This window comes from Vicugna pacos, chromosome 2 (assembly GCF_048564905.1).
Source record: "Vicugna pacos chromosome 2, VicPac4, whole genome shotgun sequence".
NCBI lineage: Eukaryota > Metazoa > Chordata > Mammalia > Artiodactyla > Camelidae > Vicugna > Vicugna pacos.
Window position 1 is genome coordinate 40,306,555 of NC_132988.1, and position 24,997 is coordinate 40,331,551.

Genomic DNA, 24,997 nt, shown 5'->3' on the forward strand with positions numbered 1-24,997 from the left:
TATGATGGGTGGAGGATTTCAATGAAATCTTCAGGAAAGATGTAGATCCTGAGAGATAAATAGGATTTGAACACATGGATGCAGAAAAATCTTTCAGAAGCGGAAGAATATTTGCATAAAAATTAATATCATACCAAGTCTTTGGATAATGAAGACAGATTTTTAAGTTTCTGCTTCAAGGAATCTGGGGACTGTTTTGTTTTACTTTGCTTTCTTTTTAAAATGATTAGCAAGCCACTTGGAACTGTGTTTAAACAAAGTTCTCACTGCATACGTAGAAGGGCTACAACATCTTAATATCCTTTGTATCTTTGTGATTTATCATCATGAGTTGATTAGGGAAATATCTGATTTCTTAGCAGACTTCTAAGAAGTCATATCCCCATGAGGCAATATATAAGAGAAATGAAAGATTAAATTCTTGGGAAATCAGGTAAAATGTTAAAATGAAGATACTTGGTTTCCCTACATTGTCTGTAATTTATATCAGTTAACTTTACCCTAATTTTATCATTCTTTTGATTTGGCATAATAGTCAAACCAATTCCCATTTAATACCAGATGATCTAGCTGCCATGATATTTTAGAGCAAATTGAATTGATAAACATAGCTTTTAAACAATTATAAGATTTAGTATTTTAAAACATACTTTTATATTCTATTACATTCCAACATGGAATAACAGATGTTAGTGACTGCTGATAAAAAAAAAGTCAGAAGCGTATATTAATTACAGATTTTGAATATATTCTAGAAAGATGGCAATGTTGACACAAACTAAAATTGGCAAAGTGAGGATTGATAAGTATAGGTCTTTTAATTGATCACTTTCACCAAGGGACTTCCAAACATGTCAATTTCAGGCTTACTAAATATCTCATTGAGACTATGAGGTATTATACACTTCCTGTCCTTACTATGATTTTTTTTCCCCTACTGCAGCCCATATTTCAGAATAATCTTCCTGGAAAGCCTTTATGGTTACCAAGTGCCTAAAAAATAACTTCCAACTTCTTAGCAAGAAAAGAACAGAAAGAACACTCAGAATGTTTTACCATTCTGTGAACAAGCTAGGACCTTTGATAAGTCTGTCCTTCTGTGTTTTTTCTTAGGCTTTAAATCTTCTCCATTTGAGAATGTCAGGTATCCAGTAAGTTTAGTTAAATGAATGCACATCCAGATAACATTTGTGATAAAGGTTTTAATTTATCATAATATTAATCATCTTTATTGAGCACTTTCTTTGTGCCTGGAAGCAATTCTAAGCACTTTCTATGTAACATCTCAATTATTGCTCACGAGGAACTATTGAGTAAATGCAAATATTAGTCCCATTTTACAGATGATGGAATTAATAAATAAATAAAAATCCAAATGGTCACACACCAGTGCTGAACAAACCAGGATTCATAATCCAGAGATTCTACAAGGGATCTAAAGCAAGACCATCTATGATTAAATCTAGCCTTTGCCTTACACCAGCTGTTTTACTTTAAGCGATATTCTTAACCTCTCTGCGCCACAGTTTCATCATCTGTAAAATGAAGCAGTAGTATCATGTGCCCAATTGGTACGATTAAATGAGTTAATATGCATATACTGCTTACAACAGTGCTTAATAAATGCTCAGTAGAGGTTAGTTTTTTTATTACCTATTAATTTCTACCTGAAATTACATTTATAAATGTACAACCTGAAAGCACATTTACAAAAATGAGCAGATGATTAAATATCTCAATAAATCATAAAACGGACATTGATGTGTTAGTCTGTCCGTTCATTTGCACACATGCATTTAAGTACTTAGTACAAACCAGAAACTGTGCTTGGCATCGGTGATACAGCAGTAAACAAACAGACTTGACTCTGCTTTCATTAAGCTTATTCCCTAATCTTTTGTGATTATAGTAGGAGATAAACAAGATACATTCTCAGCTTGATCCAAGGTTTAGGCCCAGAATGGAGGGGATAGCAAATCATGCCTTGTTACAAGCCCTGGGACTGAGGTGACTCATCTGAGAAAGGCAAGCCAAATTTAAATCCAAAGCCTGAAAGCAATCTTTCTGCGCCAGTAAGAGACCCTCAACCAAAGGGCAAAATATGTGCCATGAGGCAGGAGCGTAGGCAAACAGAGGCAAGACCACAAAACACTCTATTGATTAAGCCTGGAGTTAAGTTAAAAAAAAAAAGTCTGATTGCAAAACTATAGTCAGACCACAAAATTTCCTCTATCAGCAATGTCACTTTGATGATATATCTGAGAGCAATGAGGCTTAAAAGCCTGAATTCTAGCTCTTACGTTATAAGACTGCTTTTAATTCTTGCCCAGAGCCTGCTTTCTTTTAGAAGCAATGTTTCCCTAAGGCCTTCATCAAGGGGGTGAAGTATGTGCTACTCCAGTGTATCTCCTACCCAGGGAATAGTTAATGGGGTTGCACAATGTGAGCCCTGACCTCCAGGTCTCTGCACTTTGGGGAATCCGTTTTCAACTCGGATTCTAAGCTGGAAGTGATTCTTTCCATTAAAACAGGTTTTAAAAAGCCTCTCTCATGCTCATAGTATTCCAGTAAAAAAAAAAAAAAAAGGATCTCCAGAAGAGGCTGTAGATATATGATGCTCACTTGAGGGGACAGAAGGAGAATGTTGCAGAATGAAACAGCTTTCTTGCATCTAGCAAAGCAAACGCTAAGTTTTGTGGACAGTTGAAGAATTCTGAGACTGGAGAACAGAACGGGAAAGCAGGCAAGGGATAATAAGAGCCTCTGGTGGAAATGATTAATCCCCGGGCCCTCTAAGCACAGAAATCCAGTCCAAAGCAGAACGATTCCATTAGCCACAGTACTTAAGTTATCATCAGTGGAGGAAAACCAGAGATGACTATCACAATGTATTGTAGATATTTATGTATCATAGGCTACATATAATTTCCAATATAGAGTGTCATTTCCAACAAATCCTTTAATCCTCTTCAAAAGGATGCAAGTTTAAAACCCCTAGAACCAGGGAAATATTACTCTTATATTAAAATCAGGATTTTGATGGTTGGAGTGGGCAAAAAGAACATCACTTACCTAATTCTTCCATAATGAGTCATATTTCTCTCTGGGTATATTAAGAAATCCAGTGGTATATTCAGTTCAGTTCAGTCCAATACAGGGCCTAGACTCAGGACAGTGCATTGTGTGTGTTTGTTTATAAAAGAAATATGAAAATAAGATTAAGTTCTTTCTTCCTAAGCCCTTGCTGTCATGTAGGAAGTTAAGAATAGACCTACAAAAACTACAAGACTGAATCATTTACACAGCTTTCCTTGGATATAATGTTATTCCTATATATTCAGATTACTTATAAATGCAGGTGGACATTATTTTCTACCTTATGGGAAAAATCTGTCACCAAACAATTAGAATGGTGACATACCTCTCACCTTTAAGAGCTGATTTTATGAATTTTTGATGCTGTTATCACCCATTTTACAGATATATGTTTTCTTTAGAAACTTGAAGAATGTATCTCCGTTTTTTAACTTGTTCTATCTCCTTCATCTATGTTGATGACTAAATATCCTAAGAGAAGTAAAATGAAAATAAGATGGAAATGCTCTCCTAATAAAGAATTGAGAAAAACATGATGGAAATTTTAGATGTATAAGCAGATTTGGAGGAAGAGTAATTTTTATAATAGGTAGAGCTGCAGTGGAGTAAAAAGTACCCCACAAACACAGCAGCTCCAAAGTTGGAAAAAGAATCGTATTTGCTATGCAACAGGCAATAGCATCAGCCTGGATAATACAGAAATGAGAGAAGATTCAAGAGATAATACATGACTCCCTCCAGGGTCCCTCCGTTTAACTAAGTACAGCCTGGCCAGGTCAGATAGCTGCTTCATGGAAACCTGTTCAACTGAACACCCTGCAGCATCATTGATTTTCAAGAATGCATTGAAGTAACAGTAAGTAGTTATTTCTTCTAAATGTGACTTTCTTTTTTTCATTTTGGTCTATGAGGCCACCTATGAACACGTAAAAAGGAATTCTTCAGAGTCCTTTTCTAATTTAGCCTGAAAGAAGAGCCTCATACTGGCAAGTAATTTGAGTTCTCAATTTAAACCAGCGGAAGGCTGCATACTGAATGAAAATTGGATTTTTAATATTGGCCTTGTTGAAATAACTTAAGGAGTTGGCGGTAATGAAAATGAGGGATGTTTATTTGATTCCAGGCTGATCACCTTTCTGACAGGTACAAGGAGGGGCACGAGGTTTGCTGCAGAAAGTAAGGGCCTCCAGATCGGAGATGGAACTTTGGAAACAGAAGTAAGAGATGAACATTTGGACCTTAGAACGCCTCTTGCTTATTACTATGACTTAAAAATGTCCTTGAGGTGAAAAGGCATTCTCTGACACTACAATTTGGAGGTAGACATGAATAATAGCATAGCATAGTAAAAAGATGAGGGGCCGGGAAATATGCATCCCAATCTCTACTCTAAGATGAACTCCCTGTAGGAATTTAAGCAGTCTTATGACCATAGTATTCTACTTCTTCGTACATAAAAAGTATATGCACAAGGCAGGTTTTCATGATTTATATCATTTATATCTCATATTAATTCTTCAAGGTAGGTCTTTTTATTTCTATTTTAAAGATAGGAAAAGCAAGCTTCAGAAAACTCACTCTGTCAGTAGACAATCCACATTTCTACTTTAAATCTTTACTGCATTATAATTTTAATGCATCAAAAAATGAAGGTTTTTTTCTTACAGTAACAAGAGATTTTAAAAGAGATGATTATCATAGAGAAATTATAAAAGGTATTTGTAAAAATCAAATGTACAATATAGGAAACAAATAAAAACCAGGGCATTCTAATTAAAACAAATGGCTGGGAAGATAATTTTGGAGAATTCAAATAAAATTTGCACAGAAGTTTTAGGATCATTTAACATCGCTTAGTCTCTGATCATATATGGTGGCCTAGAAGAAATGTATTGGGGTACACAAAACAACTGTACACGTGTCTAAAGTAGATGCTTTTTCAGATTAACGTTGCATTTCAATGTCAGAATTTTAGCAGTATAGTGATAATAATTTTATAAAAGAGATGTCAAAATACATATTTCATTACTTCTAAGTGAAAATAGAGGTATCAGTTTATTGAAAATGAATCATAGTACAAATTATTATGAATTTAATCTTTTCTTAATTCAAATTAAAATGTGTTATCATATCATCGTAAATGTTTCATGTGCTGATTCCAGGTTCACAATTCCCCTAACAGATAGCTCTGGCTTCATCTGATTATATCATTAAACAACAATTCATAAGTGTATAACTTCCTGCCCAGTTTAGATGATATTGGAAAAAAAAGAGAAACAATAACTTAAATGCTTCTCTGAGATTCTGGGAGAGGAATTGGAGGAATTGTGTGAATTAGAGCAGACAGGTCAGCACACATTTCAGTCTCTAAATTTACACTTATGGTACCACTTCAATGATTTGTAATAGTTACAAATCAGAATTTCAGAGACTTCTTGAAGTGACCTATTCTAAGAAAAGCAGATAATTTATTCAGAGATTTTTCTGTTGCTGCTCAAAGTGTCTATTGAGATTTTTATGGTTTTCTCCATTCAGCGTGGCATTTTCTGGTTAGTTAATCATGAATACCTAGTTAGTTCTAGCTTGCTGATTAATTAACAGGAAAAGTGAAAGCCGTTAATTTTGTTTAACTTTAGGGGTTTATTTTTCACAAGATCAAAGTGTTCTTCAAATTGTAATATTTTCCTTATCATATCATCTGATTATCTAACCGAATAGGCTTAAATACCCAGCTATATAAAATGGCTCAGTAACTAACAAAAACATGGTGTACATTTGAGCATGATTCTCTATTCATCTCAGCCAACTAACAGTAATTGCAGCTCCACTCAAAATATCTGCACCCTGGTGCTGTGAAATTTGAGCACCTACCTCCTAGTAACTGATTTCCATTGGTTCCAAACACTATCATCATTCATTCCATGCATATTTATTGAGCACTCTATGTTCCAGGTGCTTTTTTAGCCTCATGGGATATATCAGGGTACAAAGAAAGATAGGTTCCCTACCCTCATTAGAATGTGTGTGGTGGGGGAGACGGTTAACATATATAATAAATAAGTAAATTACGTGACATATTGAAGATGTTAAGTCCTATGGAATATAAAGAAAACATAGAACAGGATAAAGAGTATTGGGCGAGATTTGGAAGTGGCTGCATTATTAAATAGCTTGGTCGAGGTTGACTTTAATGGACATTTTGAAAGGGGTCCCGAAATTAACTATCAGTACTGCTTCAAGAAACCAAGAACCCTGCTTTTCTGTGCAAAACCAAGCAAATCATTGTTAGCCAAGGAAGAGATATTCAAATAATTACATGAAATGATGGAGCATAACTCCCATTACATTTGAAATGCAAATTATACTGAATCTCTTATCAAGAGTTCTCTTCCAATACAGACTTGTGGTTACCAGGGGGGGTAGAGGGTGGGAAGGGATAGACTGGGATTTCAAAATTGTAGAATAGGTAAACAAGATTACACTATATAGCACAGGGAAATATACACAAAATGTTATGATAAATCACAGAGAAAAAAATGTGACAATGAGTGTGTATATGTCCATGAATGACTGAAAAATTGTGCTGAACACTGGAATTTGACACAACACTGTAAAATGATTATAAATCAATAAAAAATGTTAAAAAAAAAACAAAGAGTTCTCGTCCAAGAAAGAGATTGGGTCACGGTTGTTTTGTTTCATCTTTAAATAATAACTTCATCAGATTATTTTTATAGAAATATATTCTAACCCATATTGAAAATTAATGTTCTAGAAGAGAGGAAGGAATCTGCTAATATATCCCAGCTACAGTTGACACATGGGCCCCCACACATTGGAAGTTAAAACATATTGAAGACTGACAGAAAGAAAGGATGTTTGAGGTCGAGTCAAATATCTCCAGTAAACAGTAAATATGTACATTTGATTTCGTGGATATAATAATATAATTTCACACGTTGGGGAACCTGCATGGCCTCAGATGGATTCTTTGTTGCCATATAACAACAACAACAATTTGTCCTCATTGAAAGCTTCTTATGTACCGTACATTGTCCATATATGGGAGCATTACATGTTACTTCAGTTATTCTTCCCAGCAAGTCTACAAAGTATAGAACGTCCTCAATTTACAGATGGGAGAGTTAAGAGAGAGAAGGCATAAGTAGGTAACTGGTAGAGCTCGTTTTGAACCCATGCATTACTGACTCATGAACTCTTAACTATAATGTGACATTAACTCCTATAAGAAGTTTTGACAACCACTGCGGGTTGAACAGAAGGCAGTCCATTGGCATTTAGGAAAAAAGTTTTAGGACATTGATTGATACTCATCTAAAACTAAGAAAGATACTGACCTACAATATTATTTTGTAGAGGTGAAAACCCCAATGCCCCACGAGGCTGAATCTCAGGCAGCCTCCTGTCTTAGACCACATGCACAGCATCCTTGGAAGAGAGAGGGAGTGACAGTGAACAGGGTTGACAGTAGCAACCTCACTGCTTTCTTCGAGTTCAGTCTGTTACTACATGTTGTAGTTTATAAAACCATACAAAGGCATTTACAGATTTTTATGCTCCAGTTTGACTAAATTAACCCTCCCAGATGAAGCAAATAGTTTGAAAACTCTTCCTTGGAAGAGACTGCTGATTAAATGTAATACCAGTAACTCAAGCACAAATGAACAGCAAGAAAATGGCAAAGTGACAGTGCTCCCATTTCCTCAGTGCATGTTTTGTCAGTCAAGTCACATTATAGGTTTCAAACAGGATCTCTAATCAGACTGACTTGTTCAGTCACATTCCGTTCAGCTAAAGCATTATGATTTTTGTTAGCACCAGAAAAGGTGCTAGGTTGTTAATAAACAGAACAAAATATTTAAAATAATGTTCATTTCATTTACTCGTTTCGATTTTGCATGTTTTATAAAGTATATAAGTGATGATAAGAGTACAAGTATATGATTTATAAAAATAAATACCCATGTATTAAGGACACCGTCTCAAAATATTCACTGATAGTTGTGAGGCCACGGATCTAGATCATCAAAATGATTATCATTACAGATGGGAATGAATTTTTATTATGAAATTAACATTAATTTACTTCTGTATTAACATACAAATTAATAGGAATTAGGTGTCCATACCTACAAGTTTTAAATAATGTCCCTAAATGTCTGAATGAATCTTACTGTTTCAAGCGTAGTTACAATTCTGGTTTTTTTCCTATCCTTTTATAAATGGTTAAATTTGGGAGATAAGCATGCATTTATGGAAGAATATCATATGTATAATTAATTTTCAGGTCATTTTAATTCAACTAAAATAGTGTTAACACCCCCCTGATGTCACCATTCACACTCTTCCCTTTGACTTCGATATCTTTCTATGAATAGGCTCCCAATCTATGAATGGGCTCTGACACTAAGGCACAAAGCTTTCTCTATTTCCTCTCTATTTCTTGGCACATAAGCAAGTTGGCAAGTCCTGTGTTTTGTTCCTCTGCAAGGCACTCCATTTTTCTCTTTCTTTCCATTCATGGCTACCACCATCAAAGCTCTTAAAGCCCAAATATTATTTTAATAACCTCCTTTTTTATTGCTGGATTCCCCTATCATGTCCAAATCTCATATAACAGCCATGATTGATCTGATCAAGCCACACTTGCCAGATTATTCTAATTTTAAAGATTAAATTTTTTGAAGACTATTTATTTCCAGCCCTCTTCAATAAACCATCTGAAGTACATAAATCTTCCCATCTGGCTCATAAACCTCTCTGTCTCACCTGTCTTATCTTGTACCCTTTGGCCTGCTCATTCTGTATTTTGCCCGTTGTCTGGCACAAGACAGTAATGTCAAGCCTCTTTTGAACTTTCAGAGAACTTTGCTAATAAAATACTTGACATTTTTAAGCTTTTTATTATAATTACTTAGGTACATGTTTTTCTTCATAGTGATTACCCTTGAGGATAGAGACCCTGTTTCACACATTAAAAAAAAAAAAAAGCAAAAACAAAACCCTTACTAACTTCTAGCATATTTGCATGTGATGAGTACTTAAAATTAATATTTGACAAGTAAAAATACTCTAAAATAATGCAATATTTCCCTGGTTATTTGAAATTCACTTTAACATATTCCAGTACCTTCCAGGCCCTAATATTCTCTGTTTGTCATTGATCAGTATATTTAAGAAAACATTAGCTAATGGAAAGTCACTATATATGTGGAAGCTACTTAGACACATGTACAAAAAGGTTCAGGAATTGGACAGTATGTCATTTTGTGGAAAATGTGGAAATAAAGTATATTCTCACAGCTAGATATTCAAACTGTGGGATGTCACTTAAAACAGCCCAGTTCGCTCCAAAATCAGAGAAGGGGGAGAAGAGAAATAAAATTTACAAAACAATATGATAGTAAATAATTCACCTTTGCATACGCTCGCTCCTTTTCTTACACTGGGTCAAAGGTTACAGTCTCGTCAAAGATCTGCTTAAAACTCAGTTACTTAATGAAACACCCTCTGATCAACACCATGCTTCTCTGCTCTTTAATTTGGATTCACTAAGCATTTACTTCTGTCTAGTTGCTTCTATTACATCCTCATTTTCATGCTACCTTTTATGCAGCTTTAGTTTGTTTTTGTTTGTTCAACAGAAATTTACATTTTTTAGATATAAGGGCAATTACTTTTATTTATTGTGGTTCCTGCTGAGATCATGGAACAGTTTCAAGTATCTACTAAGTACTCCACTTGTACAAGTTTTATTGAATGGGAATAAGAATATGATTTTTAACAGGTAGAGCACTCTATCAAAAAAGTCATTGCATTCTGTTTGAGACATATAGATGTATCTTAACAATTTGACATCAATCTGAACCAAATAGCAGGGTCAAATATGGCTTTCAAAAATGAAACAGATGCTGGAGCATACTTTTAGCAGTTTCCCTGAGATTTATCCTTAAACAGTGTCCCTAGAAAAGACAATACAGAATGTATTGACCATTATGACTCATGAATAAAAGCAGAATTACTAATCAGCTTTTACATCTTGAATTGAGGTGGTATAACCAAAATCAGAGGAGCAATGTCTTCATGGAAGTTCACTTTAAAGACAAAGACATAACTTTAAATAACAAGAGAACTCCTTAGCAGGAGATAGACGTTATGACTGCACAGGTTTCCAGGATTCATACAAAACTGGTATAGACAATTGCCTTCACCACTTGGTTTTGAAAACAAAAGCTCAAATATAAGTTTTAAAATTATGTTTAATGTGTTCCTCTGTCAAAAAGAGATGTAAAGAACACATTAATTATTCAACATAAACATCTAGAAGTCAGCAGAATAGGTGTCCACTGGAAGACATCATACCAATTTGGAAATAACACTGAGATAGAGCTATTTTCTATGTCTTATTCTTCCACTCACCGACCACTACATCTAAAACTAGTCTTCTTTAAAACAGAAACAGTAATTTTAAGATTAGAAGGCAAAGCAACAACGAAGTATGTTTGCAGCCTATCCTGTTCCTATCAGATAAGAAAAAAATATGAAGAAATGCATTACTAATTCAGGTTATTGTCAAAATAAATGAGTCCTAAGCTTTTCAAATTGAGTCCAAATTAGTAGTGCACACCCAGGTAAAAATTTTTATATCCGAAACACCTCTGGAATCCTAGCATGTAAACAAAAGTAATGAGCAAGAAGGTGTTTTTTCTAAAATCTCAACTAAAAATTTTTTTAAATAGATGCTTTGCTATTTGAGTCTCACTTCTTTATTTGAAATTCCAAGCACTTACTATCTATAGCAGTATGAAACTAAATTATAAATACATAGCACTGTTTAAATACTAATTCATTTATGTGAGTTTTAACTCCTTCCTTTAAAACATTAAATTCTGAAACTCAAGTGGCTGTTTTAAGTAAAATATACATAGCACAGCTAAAATATTTAAAGTTCCGCTAACCATCAGTTAAGTAGATGATGTCAAACCTAGCACGGTAGCCAGAGTTCCCACAGGAACTATGAGGAACGAGAGGTTGGAATCATAAGATTCAGATTTCAGAGCCTGGTTGAGCCAAACCACTTTCTAGATGAATTATTAATCTCTGAAATAATCTGAAATAAAGACAACAATACCTAGAATTATTTTATACACTAAGTGAAATACTATGTGACCATATTTTGAAAATTTTAAAATGCTCAACAGACATTATTCATAGTATAGAAGTATAGAGTAATATTTTCTCAACTTAAAAAAAAAATAAACTTTTGAAATAAGTCCTCATTTTTTCAATTCTCTTCTTTTCCAAATCTTAATTTTCCCTTTGGAAAAAGGCAAAGAAATTGTCAAAGGGAAATTTTAAAGCTAATTTTATTGTCCCTCTTCACTGGATATTTTTGGCTTTGAAGCTAATCTGTATTAATATTTATTCGATAACTCTCAAGAGCACACAATTGAGCTCACCTCTCATTTCACTTTAAACACATTTAGGCAAGACTATAAAATGGTGTGTAAAGAAATATATAGAACAATTTCTTTATGATCACCAGCAATATTCCTTAAACACAAGGAATGTTTCCTAAATTGTCTCTTTCCCACCTCATTTTGCCCTAGTCCATATCACAGTGTTATATACATAAAAGATGCTTGATAAAAACTGATCTGCCTTTTTGTATTGTCAGTTTATCAAATAAACTTTATTCCAAGCATTATCCATGAAAAAAAACATTTATATGAAGGACTTCATTAAAAATTCAAAACTTCTACTCTTCAAAAGACGCTGTGAAAAGAATGGAAAGACAAGCCAGAGAAATTATTTGTAAAACACACAGCCGATAGAGGACTTGCATCCAAATATATAAAAAATCTCTAAAAACTCAGCAAGAAGAAAACAGACAACCAAAATGAAAGGTAGGCAAAATAACTGAACAGATACCTCACTAAAAAGATAAATAGATAGCAAATAGTATATGGAAAGATACTCAACAGCATGCTTATGTCATTAGGGAAGTGCATATTAAAACAAAGAGATAACCCTACCACACATTATTAGAATGGCCAAAGCCAAAGCACTGATATCACCAAATGCCGGGAAGGATGTGGAGCCACAGAAACTTTCATTGCTGGTGGGAATGCAAAATGGTACAGTCACTTTGGAAAACAATTTGGCAGTTCCTTACAAAACTAAACATACCATACCATCCAGGAACTGCACTCCTTGGTATTCATTCAGCTGAGTTGGAAACTTATGTCTACACAAAAACCTGCACGTGAATGTTTACAGCAGCTTTATTCATAATTGCCAAAACTTGGAAGTAACTGAGATGTCCTTCAAAAGGTCAATGGATAAACAAGCCATGGTACATCCAGGTAATAGAATATTATTCAGCAATAAAAACAAATGAGCTGTGAAGCCACAAAAAGACATGAAGGAATCTTAAATGCGTATTGCTAAAGGAAGCCAATCTGAAAAGGCTACAGACAGTATAATTCCAGTTAAATGATATCCTCAAAAGGGCAAAACTATGAAGACAGTAAAAAGAACAGTGGCTGCCAAGAGGAGAGAGAAGGGATGAATAAGTGCATGGGATTTTTAGGGAAGTGAAACTATTCTACATGAAATTGTAATGGTGGATACATGATATTCTATGTTTGTCAAAACCCATAGAATTTACAACACAAGCAAGGAACCCTGATATAAACTATGGACTTTAGTTAATATTAATGTATCAATATTAATTCATCAGTTGTAACTAATAGGGACTCTGTGAGGGGATACAAGGAAAAGAGGGTATATGGGAACTCTGTACTTTTTCTTACTTGTGTAAACCTAAAACTGCTGTAAATAAAAGGAGGAGGAGCCAAAAGGAGCCTAAGGAGACAAATACTTAAATGTAATGTGGTATCCTGAAGCAGAAGAAGGATAGTAAGGAAAAACTGAGAGAAATATGAATAAAGCATGGGCTTTAGTTAATAATTGATCCATATTGGTTCATGAATTGTGATGAATGTACCACACTGAAATAAGACAGAGTGGGTGCCGGTATACAGGAAATCTCTGTACTATCTTTGCAGTTTTTCTGTAAATCTAAACAATTCTAAAATAAAAAGTTTATTGAGTAAAAATATTTATTGTTCATATACTCTAAGGCAGGGACAATGCTTAGAAACATAAAAAAGTACATAGTAGTTTTCATATATAAATATAAAGTTATTGAAGGCATGTGTTTAAATCAAAATATATTATTATTAAGCATTTAGATGTTAATTAGAAAGCAATGTGAAAGATTAAAATCATCCATGTGTGAAATGTGTATGTTGTCAGAGCAAAATGAAAATGTTTGGAAAATGTTTAAAGTAACCACGCTATTTGTTAAGTGCAAAGGCTCCATCTAATTGTTATGCTCTAATCTCTTGGTTTCATTCATATTAAAATTTACATAAGTAGCAAGTTGTTCATACTATCCGTTATGACAGGCCTATATGTTATTCAAATTCACCTTCCCCTGTGGTCAGAGGCATGCATTGCCTACCGATACAAATAACAACTGACATTCCCAGGAATTTCACAGTCTGCTCTGAATACACAGATTCTTATATCTCATGCTAGGTCCACATATCCTTTACATTGTTAAAAATAGCTGCCCCCCTCCAAAGTATTGATTTACTTTTGCTTCACATTCTGTGATAAAATATTTGAGATCAGTTTTTCTTGCTTCAATTAATATGGTATGTTTTCCCTCAACCCTGTAACTCATTCCTCATGCAAAAGACAAATCTTGCTCCTGCAGCCCTATTGATCCAGGTGGCCCTTTTGGTTAAGAGTAAAGTCTCTTTAATTACTTTGGCTGACTTTCATTTTTTACAAAGTCTTAGGCACATTAGCTATCACGCTGTAGTGTTCCCATTTGTCTTAAATTTCGATGCACCTTGGTCTCCGGAGATTGATTGACTGTCTCTAAATTCTTAAGAAACCACCGCCTGCCCCAGACTATACTAACTCTGCTCAGCTTAGAAATCTGAAAGAGCTATCTCTCAGCTTCTCCCAGGGTTTGATAACCTCTTCCCTTTCCTTCACCGGAGGTGTTTTGACCTTTAATTAAAAGGAAAATTTGTTGTCTTCCTTTCCTAAGACAGCAAATAATGAACTCATTAAAATGAGGTTAGTGTTCAGGCCTTAGAGCAATAAGAGTTGAAGTCTCATTAGCAGCTAACAATGCAGAACACAGCACATAAATAAACCTAATATGGCACAGCAAAATGCCTCGGTGCATTAAATTTGAGCAGAATCAAATGTTTACCGTCAATGATGGCTAGGGCATGAAGTTTTAATGCACTTAATAAAGGAAAGCAAATTGCTTCCTATTAGACATGAATTGTTACCACAGAAATTGCCCCAAAAAGTGTATTATGTAAATGTGGGCTATGTTAGTAATTAAGATATTGTAGAAAAATATCTGTCTGGCTTAATAGATGCAGCAATTAGGGAGAATAAAGATGGCTCAAAATCTCTAAAGGTAATTCTAGAGATTAATGTAAAATAACACGGGATGTGAGAGTAAGATATTTTTAAGAGGCTTTGTTTCATTTTTGGCCCAAGGTGAGAGATATTTGCAATATCAAACTAAAGAGTCAGTTAACAAAATGAAATGTCCCTGTAGCTGAGTAAATATATTCTGGGAAAAAGATTTCTTGAGAGCTTATTTAAAAGAATTAACTACCCTTCATTTATAGAAGTACTAAGACTTGTGTTTCAACAAATTCTAATACTTTGTAAGTTTCTTATGATGCTAAATGAGCCATAGTTGGTAAAATAATAATTAAGTTTTGAGTTTTATTTCGACAGTTCAAAGAATGAAATAAGAGTGTAAACCCTGTTTAATATCCAATATCTATACCATAATATTTACATAAAATGATTGGTAATGATGTGATTTTCATTCTACATTGTTTCAGATTCCTGAAATAAGGTTAGTTAAACATTTTTCAATATATTCCCACTGCATTTAACCTGTATCTATATTCTTCTTAAATGAAAAATCATTAGAGCAATATTTTTACTTGATATCTCATGCCACCATTTTTTCCCAAAACACTTGAAAAAGCTTGCTTTCAGTCCATACTTTGTGGACCCTCAGGAAAACACAGAAAGAAAAAAAATGTTGTTTGGACCAAAAACTTCAATGGATTAGGAACACCTGCTTTTTGTAGACGATGCCAGCTCCCTAAATGATACTCTGGGGATTTTGAATAGATTTATTTTGCTACTTGAGAATAAAGGTAGCTGGTAATTTCCAAACAAAGTTCATCTGATACACAGAATATAGGAACAAATGCAGGAGTCATCATGCACCATATCCAATTTTTTTCACAACCTGCATTCAATTCATCATTTGATATTTAAAGTCCTAAATATCTTTATATCCCAAATCTGACCACTTTCTTCCTAAATTACCACAAACTCCAAGACACTCCTTTCTCAGTTAGGCTAATTCTTTCTTCTAAATGTTTCCTTCTTCCATACTTGTCCTCTTTGACCCAGTCAATTCTTCCTACAATGACCAGATTTTAAGGTATGATGAACCTTTGCTTGAGCAAAACTCTCCAGTGGCATCTCAGTACCATCGTCTTACTGCACCGTAACTTTTATTTATTTATTTATTGTCTACCTCACCCACTGGAATATGAGCTAATAAAGAAAGAACTTTGATTTCTTCAAAGCTGAATCTCCAGTACGTAGAACAGCTAGACTACAGTTGCTGTTTAAATATGTCCTGAAGAGGTAAATACAGTAACATATTTCATGTATTTGAGAATCCTTCTTAAAATTAAATTATAACCAAAGTCCTTGATAAAAAATATAATGTGAAAGGGGCATAATGTCCATCACAAAACTCCGAAGGATACCATTTACATAGAAAATATTTTGAACGTCACCTTCTTTTGTTGGGAAATGAGAGCTGTATGGGAAATGTCACCATTAATATATTTTTGTTTTTGTTGTTCTCCTATAGGAACATCTCACTAGTTTCCTTTCATTTACAAGCAGAGTTGATAGACTAGTAGGTGTTTATCAGATGATGTCAAGACTGTTTTGTTATGAATGTGAATTGTAATTAGGCTTTAAATAAAATTGAGCTTGAGGAGGTGACAACAAGATCTCACAGGAGCTTTTTATTTTTGAAACTCTTAAGTTTTTGTCAGAGGTTGAGAGAGACTTGCTAGAAGATGAATTGTCTGCCATGCACAGGAGAAATCCACCTTAAAATATCTGTACTATGAATTGTAATACACTTTGGTTACAGCTTCTGTAACCAAATCATGCTTCTATATGGATAATGACATATGTATTCCATATTTATTGTTTTAATTTAAAAAAATTAAAAATTAGCAATAGATGTATCTTTTCCTTGTTGGCAGTATAATAAGAAGATTCTACTACATATGAACTTAGACGATAAATAAGATTTAATGCCTCAAATGTATATAAATTGATTCATTTGATGTTTAGCCTTTGGAAATAGTTTCTGTGATATGCATTTTAAAATATATGTATCTGAATGTGCATTTGCAAAATACTAAACTACATAGCATGTGAAAAATTTCCAAAAGTTTATAGAATTGATCATGAAAATTTTAAGTAATCCAGGTTTATTCAGACATGGTAAATAACATGAAAATAAGACACAGAAATGCTTTCACATGGAGACTATTTACATAAAGGGGCACAGTGTATTAGCAAGACCTAGGAGACAGCTTGGAAGACAGAAGTGGTTGGGTAATGCTTGCTTAAGTACAGTCTCATGTAGATAAAGTTTTTGGCATTCTTAAAATCTGTTTGATTGCTACAGGTAGATGTGTTTATTTACAAATAAATTTTCCTCATTTCACCATTTAGTTAGGTAAACTAAGTACTGAATTTATGCTATTATAATGACTAAATGAAACTGACTATTGCTGTTTCAATTCTTTTATCGGTAATAACCCTTTTTTGTTTGTTTTCTAAGCCATTGGAATATTGACTTACTTGGAATGTTCTTAAATTTTTTAATTTGTTACTCCCATCCTGTTATTCAAATATGTCAATATTCTGAAATAATGATCCTTTTTAAAAGTCTAAATAATTAAGTGATCATGTAGCACATTAGTAGAGTAGCCCCAAATGATAAATAATAAATTTATTAATAGATGTAGATCTGTTAACTCGATTATGTATTTAAAAGTAGGTATCCTTATTCAGAAGGAAGATTAATATATTCACTGTGGGTTGTAAAACACTGTGGCTACTGGAAAGATTGTATGGGCTTTAACCTGGAATTTGTTTATATTTTGAGTAGAGAGAAATTATGAATGTAATCACATAGAAGAAGGGAAGAGACTATTCCTTACTAAGAAAAAATGGATAAAAACCTGCAGATATCCCTTGATACTCTCAGTAATGTATCCCTTGCTCCCATGGGACAGAAATGGCTACAGAGATAAAATTTGAAATTAAAATCCTGAATACCTCCCATCTACAGAATTCCCCTTCTATGGTTCTGAGACATTTTTAGAAGAATTATTAAAAGACCAACATAGTTGTCAAAGCTACGGCAGGAATCTCTGAAGCCTGTCTCCAAGATTGTAAAAATGTCACAGAGCTCAGATGTTTCCAAGGTGCATCCATAAAAGAATGGGGAGTTATTGAAAACTGGGAATAGAAAGTATACCTCTGTGCTCAAGAAACATTTTGGAATTGTTACAATGCAACATTTAATGAAAGAATGATTTAATATAGCTAATAAGTGAATATCTCAACATGAAAGAGATTCCTGACTGTATGTGAGCAGAGAGTATTTCTAGAGATGAAATTAGACAAGTCAATTTCAACACCGGACAACAATTACTGAATATCTATGTTGTGCCAAGATCTGTTATAAGACCCCCTAGACTTGTAGTGAGTGAAGAGTGGATAGAGAATGAGAAATGTGAGCAAAGGGAAGCAGGATTCCTAAGGCAGAATATCAATATCTGACCTTGAGTAAGGAGATGGCTGCTGTAGAGGCTCACATTTTTTAAGGCCTAAAAAGTAAAATGAGAATTTTATTTTTTTGATCCTGAAATGAAAAGTAATTTTGGTAATGAAAACAACTTAATAGCTGTTTTTAATAATTTTTCGGTAAGATGCTCCAAGGAGTAACATCATATTTATCAAAAGTGTAATTATTTCTAAATATATTTCTACAATTTTGTAATACTAAGAAACTGATTCTTACCTGAAGCTCTTTTGGGAGAACAATTCCCGGAATAATAGGAAAGCACTCTTCTCCACAGATCGCATGCAGAGAGCTAATGTGATTATATAGCTGAATACATAAGCAGAACCACATTTCATATAAAATCACAGCTATTATATTGTGCAACTTGTGTTGGATACTAAATAAGAAACTGTATTTAACTGAGGATATCATGACCCCAGGAAATACCTCTACCTCCCAGGTATTAGCCATCCACTTAATGTTTTTTCCTAAGACTGTATCTTAAAATTAGGCAAGTAGGAGTGTGTATTGCTGGCACACAGTCTGGGGAAAAAGCTAAAGTAAATCAAGGGCAAAATTTTTCTTACAAAAGGCTTCAGTGTGTGGATGTGAATTAAGAACCTCCCAAAAGGGGTATAATATAGAGTGTTTCCCAAACATTTTGAACATGGCATTTACCTTTTCATGGAACTGTTAAATTTTACAGACCTAGTGACCCATGGATCACCGTTTGGAAAATACTCTTCTGTAATCCGGACTCCTGTTTCCCTGGTTCTCCTCACTCATACAATAAAGTCACCCATGATGACTCATTATTAAAGGCAGCCCAAACCTCCACACTCCGAGAACCCCAAGCCAGTTCTAACGATGGTGACTTGTGTCTGTTTTGATTCTTCCGTGGCAGGTCAAAATTTCTATCAAGCAGGCTCTCCAACACAGAAATCAGGACTATGTGGGGTGATTCAGGTTACATTTTTAAGTTTCAACCTAACATGAAGAGAATTGGGGCCCAGTTTAGTGCACATCCTCCTTGAGAATCTCTGGAAATATTTTGAGTTATAAATAACTTTGCTCCCATCCTCACCTAATAAAGGTTTGACTTTGTTACCTTGTGCAGGTGCATTTCTCGCCTGCTCTCTGATTCCTGATGACTCCTGAAGCCATCTGTCAGTCTTTGGGCTTACGACGGCCACTTTCATTCCACAGCCCCCAAGAAGTCCTAATATAAGACAGTTCTATCTTACTACTGCTTTATCATTTACTTAAACACTTGGGCTGAGGGAAAATGAGATGATTATTTTTGTTTTTATTTTATAACATTCTTTTAAGGAAATAATCATGCTACATGAACCATGAACTCTAAAGTTACAATATATATGTATCTTTTTACAACTCAAAAAAATCTTGTAGGCCACAATAGAGACTTGGGAGCAAAGCTTATAGAGAAGTAAATTAAATAATATAATTGAAGATGAGAAATAAAGGAACCAACTTATAAAGGAGAGCCAGTGGTTCTGAAGGGTCATACGAGTTCATATTTGATTCAAAATTCCAATCAATTTGGTAGAACATGAAAACATAGAAACAGAGTTACAGAAAACAGGGCACACCCATAGTTTAAGATGACCCTTGTGGACTGAACCTGAGAATCCAGTTGAAGAGAAACCGGGCTTATTAAGAACTGGGCGGTATTTCACCACATTTATGGAATTTTTCTGATCCCAGGGAGAGAACCAGAGTGCTAAGCAGAGAGAGAAGCAGAAGCTCGTCTCACATACTCTCAGAATGGACCACAGTCAGTGGCTTAGAATTCTATGGACATAGAGATGCCAATGGCATTCCTCCATAACAAAGTTTAGGGCACAAGACAAAACCATCCACAACCACCAGGAAGGAAGTCAAAGACACATGGAGTGCTTTGCTGATACAGTCAAATAAAATTTACAGCATTGTAAATGCACTTCAGGTTTAATGATTTCTATAACCTTCATTGTGTTCTTTTGATAATCAAGCAGAAAATACCATCTCTTCACATACGTGACATGAATTAATATTACAAGGTCAAACTAATTTTCAATTTTTCTCTTCTCTTTGCATGTATCTTTAACCTCTCGGTATTCAAAAAGCTCTCCTCGAACTATGAGACCACTCCCCTTACTACTATATTCATTCATTGTGCAGTTACCTCCAACCATGGGTACCAACGTTTGAATGCAATGACAATGTGGGACTTTAAACTCTGTTTCTCCTGTTAGGGGGGAGGTAGAGGTTTCCGCAACACAGTCATCCTGTTGTGGGAAAGACATGCTTAGTGTGGCCATGGAAGTATTGACTTTTCCCCTCAAAACCTCTCTCAACTCTTCCCCCACCTCACTGAATGAATATCAGATATCTGAATCACTAATGAAATCACTCCACTTTACTTTCCACGTCAGTCCATCAATAATTACACTCTTTACTTCTTTCCATTCCTAGTATGACCAGTAGAAGCCGGAGCTTTATTTTCTCTTACTGGAACTACTACAAAAGCCTCCTAAATGATTTCCGTTTTCCCTCTAGTTTTCCTACAATTAATTCTCAGCAAGTAGCCAGAGGAATCAATTTAAAATGTAAATCATATCCTATGTGAGGTGAAGTAGACTGTGGTGTATTAGGAAGATGCCAGGGTCATTCCTGACACAGAACCCTGTTCTCACTGGCCCCTTTGCCAGGAGCACACCCCCAGAGCCCCCGTTCTGGGCATAACTGGCTTCTCATTTCTCTCTGAAGGAAACTGCCACTTTTTCAGGGAGACCTTCATGGTCCTCATTGCCCGTCCCGTTAAAATGCAGGTACTCTGTTGTATTAGTTTCGATAATAGCTTGTATGATGATTAATTTTGCATCACTAATATGAATATTAATTAAATAATGATTTGATTGATCTGCCATGTGTATAAACTGTGTGTCTAAAAAGAATGTAAGCTCTGTGAGAGCAACAAACCTAGTGGTTTTGTCTACCAGGCACCTTCTCTCTCCATAACCTAACGTAGCTTACTTAGGCTCTCAGCAACTTATTTCTCTCACTTGTAAGATTGAGTTAATAAAGGGATCATGGAGAGATTTAAAGAGATAATTTGAGTGGGGTGCATCTAAGGGTACCTAACAATACTCTTGTAAAAGCTCAGTTCTGGTAGATATTGTTACCACTCTCCACCATGTCCTTAATACCTAGAAGAGTGCCTAAAACAGGAAGCCAGGGTTCTATCAGTATTGTTTGAATGGATAGATGAGTGAATGATGGCACAAAGAGGAAGAGAGCCTAGAGAGCTCCAGATTCCTGGCTTCCTAGAGACTTAAGTGAGAGAAGAGAGATGGCACTGAGAGACTTAGGTGATGGGCAGAAAGACAAGAAGATAATTGTTCTGAAACATGATGTCTTTCTGCCCAGCAAGTCGTTCTTCAAACTGAATATGATTTCAGCAGAAGGATCCCCAAACCCCAAACCTTTCTCCCCACAACAGACCCCCAGATCTCTTCAGTATTATTATGAGAAGCATGTGTTCATTCTACCTTAGTTAACTCACCAATCCCACAATCATAGCTAAACTGCTCAATAAGAAATTCCTTAGAAGACTTAACATGTTGGTATAATAATGTTTGTCAATTTATAAATTATATCAGACAATTTCCTCTTTGCGTAGCGATAAGAGTTTATCACAAAAAAAAGAAAAAAGAAAAAAGGAAGAGAATAGATTCCTGAAGGAATGGAGATTGCCTCTAAGAGGAAAGAGTATTCATGAAGGGAGGCAGAAACTATCAAAGGCAAACTTCAAAAGCTTCATGCTTTCACCCTGGGTCAGTCCTATTCATCTTCATTTGTACACTGACAAATAGTCTCGGCACAAAAGTTCATGAAATCCCAAATCTGTTTCATCTTGGGTGGCCATACCGACTTTTTGTAGTGAGACCTGAAGTTATTAAGGTTGAACCAAATGTTAAGGCAAACATGTTCAATTTTGGCACTCTCCTTGTGTTATCTGGGTGGGCCATTTAAACTTTCCATGAAGCAATTTTTTTTTCTCTTGGAAAATAAGTATAGATGTAACCTCTTCTGATTCCCACATCAAGATCTTGTAAGGATAAATAAGACACCATTTATATTTGAGTTACTGAATATAAAAAAGACTATACAAGAACGACAAACAAAAACTATCACCCTTAAATATTTGATTGGAAATTTTGAAAGCATTACCCTATACCAAAGTATGTATATAGTCATGCCTTATTAATTATGTAGGCAAAAACAAACAAACAAAAAAAAACAAAAGAAAACAGAGGAAAGGCATAGAAAAAGGTAGGAGATGGGGAATAGTTCAGTGGACAGGGTGATTTGGGGGAAACAACAGTGCATATAGTTTAATTGGAAATGTGGGGGCACCGCTGATACCTAATTGGTGGGAAGAGAATGACATTTTAAGTGATCATTAACAATATGTATTGAGCTCTAAGTACCAGGCACTTAGCTAAGCACTTTGTATGCCTTATGCAATGTAATTCCCTCAGTAATGGTGTGAAGCAAATGTTAAGCATGACCCCATTTCACAGATAAGGGAAAAGATGAGAGTAGTGAAATGACCAACAAAGTTGAGTCATTTACTGAATGGCCTCCCTGACCTCAAGGGTGAAGTGCATTGACTGCCTTTGGGATGTTAGCAGGACTGCAGAGTGTAAGGTAGAGCAGAGGAAGTGGAGAATATGGCTAGCAGCCTACAGTGTTTTAAAAGTCCAAGAAAAAGACAATGAGGCCTGCCTAAAGTGATGGCAAGTTGATTGGGGTGGTGGGGGGAGACTGTTTGATTTTACTTAGATTGCCCCAAAGAAAGCATCAAGTGTGGGCCACTTCCCCAGTCTAAATTAAATTGCTTATTGCATCTGTCACAACATGCTCTAGATTTCTTTTGTTGCACACTTATCACAAGTTGTAATTACACATCTGTGTGACCCTCTATTTAATCTCTTTGTCCCTCTCTCGTCAGTGAAGTCCAAGTTTACAGAGGCTGTGCAGGCCAAGCCCAACACTCTGTCCACCTACAGTAATTATGTACTGAATTTAATGATGGATGGTGGATAAGTAAATGTGGAATAAAGAATGACTTCAAAAACTCAGAGGTAGAACGTTGAGCAGATGGGGCTGGAGTGGTGAGGAGAACAGGAGAAGGAAGAACTTAAAAAAAAAAAAACAACAACTATTGCAAGATATGAAAGCTCAGGGACTGTTCATTGAACAAAACAAGAAAGCCAGAAAAAGGAACTCGCTAAGAAAAAGAGGCATGAATTTTTTTTAAAGCTATATTCCACAGTATTTACCAATAAGCTCAACTAGTTCAGTAGTTTTATTTTTAACTCCACTCTTTTTAGTATTTAGTTTGCTTTTGGGGAGAACTTTTTAAAAATAGTGTATATAACTGAGTCAAACTAATAGTCTATTTTTTCCTTTTTCTATTTAATTGATAATATTTAAATAAGATCGGCTGGGATTATACCCAGCATAACTGTAATCTTGGATAATCATAGACTACATAGCTTATCATACAACCTGTTAATTATGTAGTCATTTCTTTCTCCTTTTTTCTTTGCAAATTTTCAGGACAGCCCTCTTAATTCTGGGGGAATAAAAAGTTAAGTTCACAAATTTTTGAGGCAAATGCTTAGCTACCATAACTTACGCTCAAAAGACATTGTCTAAACCTCTGGCAATTCGCCTTAAAAGATGGATAGCAGTAACTAAAAATCAGTCTTTGTAAATCTCTGGTTTGAAATGAGTTGCTCATTTCCATCAGAACAAAGTAAGCCTCCTTTAAAAAAATCCATTTAAAAAATTGAAAAAAGCATTCTGAATCAGTAAGCAAACTAAAAAGCCCAAGGATAAGAGAGTTCTGAATTACACCACGTATATTGACATACGAATAATAACAGTGGAAGGACTGGCAGAAAATGTACAGGACTAACTCTGATGCAGAGACTACTGGTATGCTCTTATCCGGTCTACAAACAAGGAATTCACATAGAATAATTCTAAAATCAGAAATTAGGAAAATGTTTGCCACATTTAGAGAATAATTCTCTATGGGATTGCTTATTCCTACCTGTCCTTTCCTTGTTCATATCTCAAGATTTGCAGTTAACACCCTATAAAATACAAATTGCTCTTTAGTTTTTAAAAATCCAAGCTTTCAACTCAATAATTGTGCCTTAAAAATGGCAGGAGAGGTAGCACGGTTAAATAAAACACTCAGTTGCAACTTAAACAAAAGTTATGTTCCTATCTCTTACCAACAAATACAAGATTTGTCTTCATCCAACAATTCTGAAATATTTTCCCCAAGGAAAAGATGTATAATAATCAGAAATTCAAGAAATGTCTCACACAGAAATGAAAAATGATTTCAGCGCTGTGTGGTTAGAGAATTGCCTCTCAGCAATTTATAATATGCTTAGGACTTAACCGCTTCATAATTTGGTAACCTTCAATAAAAGTAATAACAATAGTGATTATAGTACCTGAAATATGAATAGCACATAACAGTAGCCATCAAACACCCAAAAAGCAACAAAGCCCACATTATTCTGTTTCACTCATGCAATCACATTTGAAAAAGAGGCATCCCAAAGCTTCATATTTATTTTTCTAAAATCATGTTAATTTCTTATTTATTTCAGGCATTACTAGAGACTCAAAATTTACTGCGCACTCAGGTTGCAAATTTTACCTTCAACCTTGGATTTTCAGGGAAGTTTTACCACACAGGTAAGAAGGAGCTTTGTGTTCTCAGGCAGCTACATATAACTAGGAGAGGGGATTTTTAATGTTGCATAAGTAGGAGAA

The 24,997-nt window shown here is 34.9% G+C and overlaps 1 protein-coding gene across 2 annotated transcripts in view; it reads left to right on the plus strand.

Annotated features, from left to right (window-relative positions):
* The window catches only part of LOC102525260 (N-deacetylase and N-sulfotransferase 4), a 230,211-nt gene that overhangs the window by 93,882 nt on the left and 111,332 nt on the right, over positions 1 to 24,997 (plus strand). For both annotated transcript variants that reach the window (XM_006217356.3, XM_072972719.1), the window contains one exon: positions 24,832 to 24,919. In XM_006217356.3, the coding sequence (XP_006217418.1) occupies positions 24,832 to 24,919 (88 nt within the window). The remainder of the gene's footprint in view (positions 1 to 24,831; positions 24,920 to 24,997) is intronic.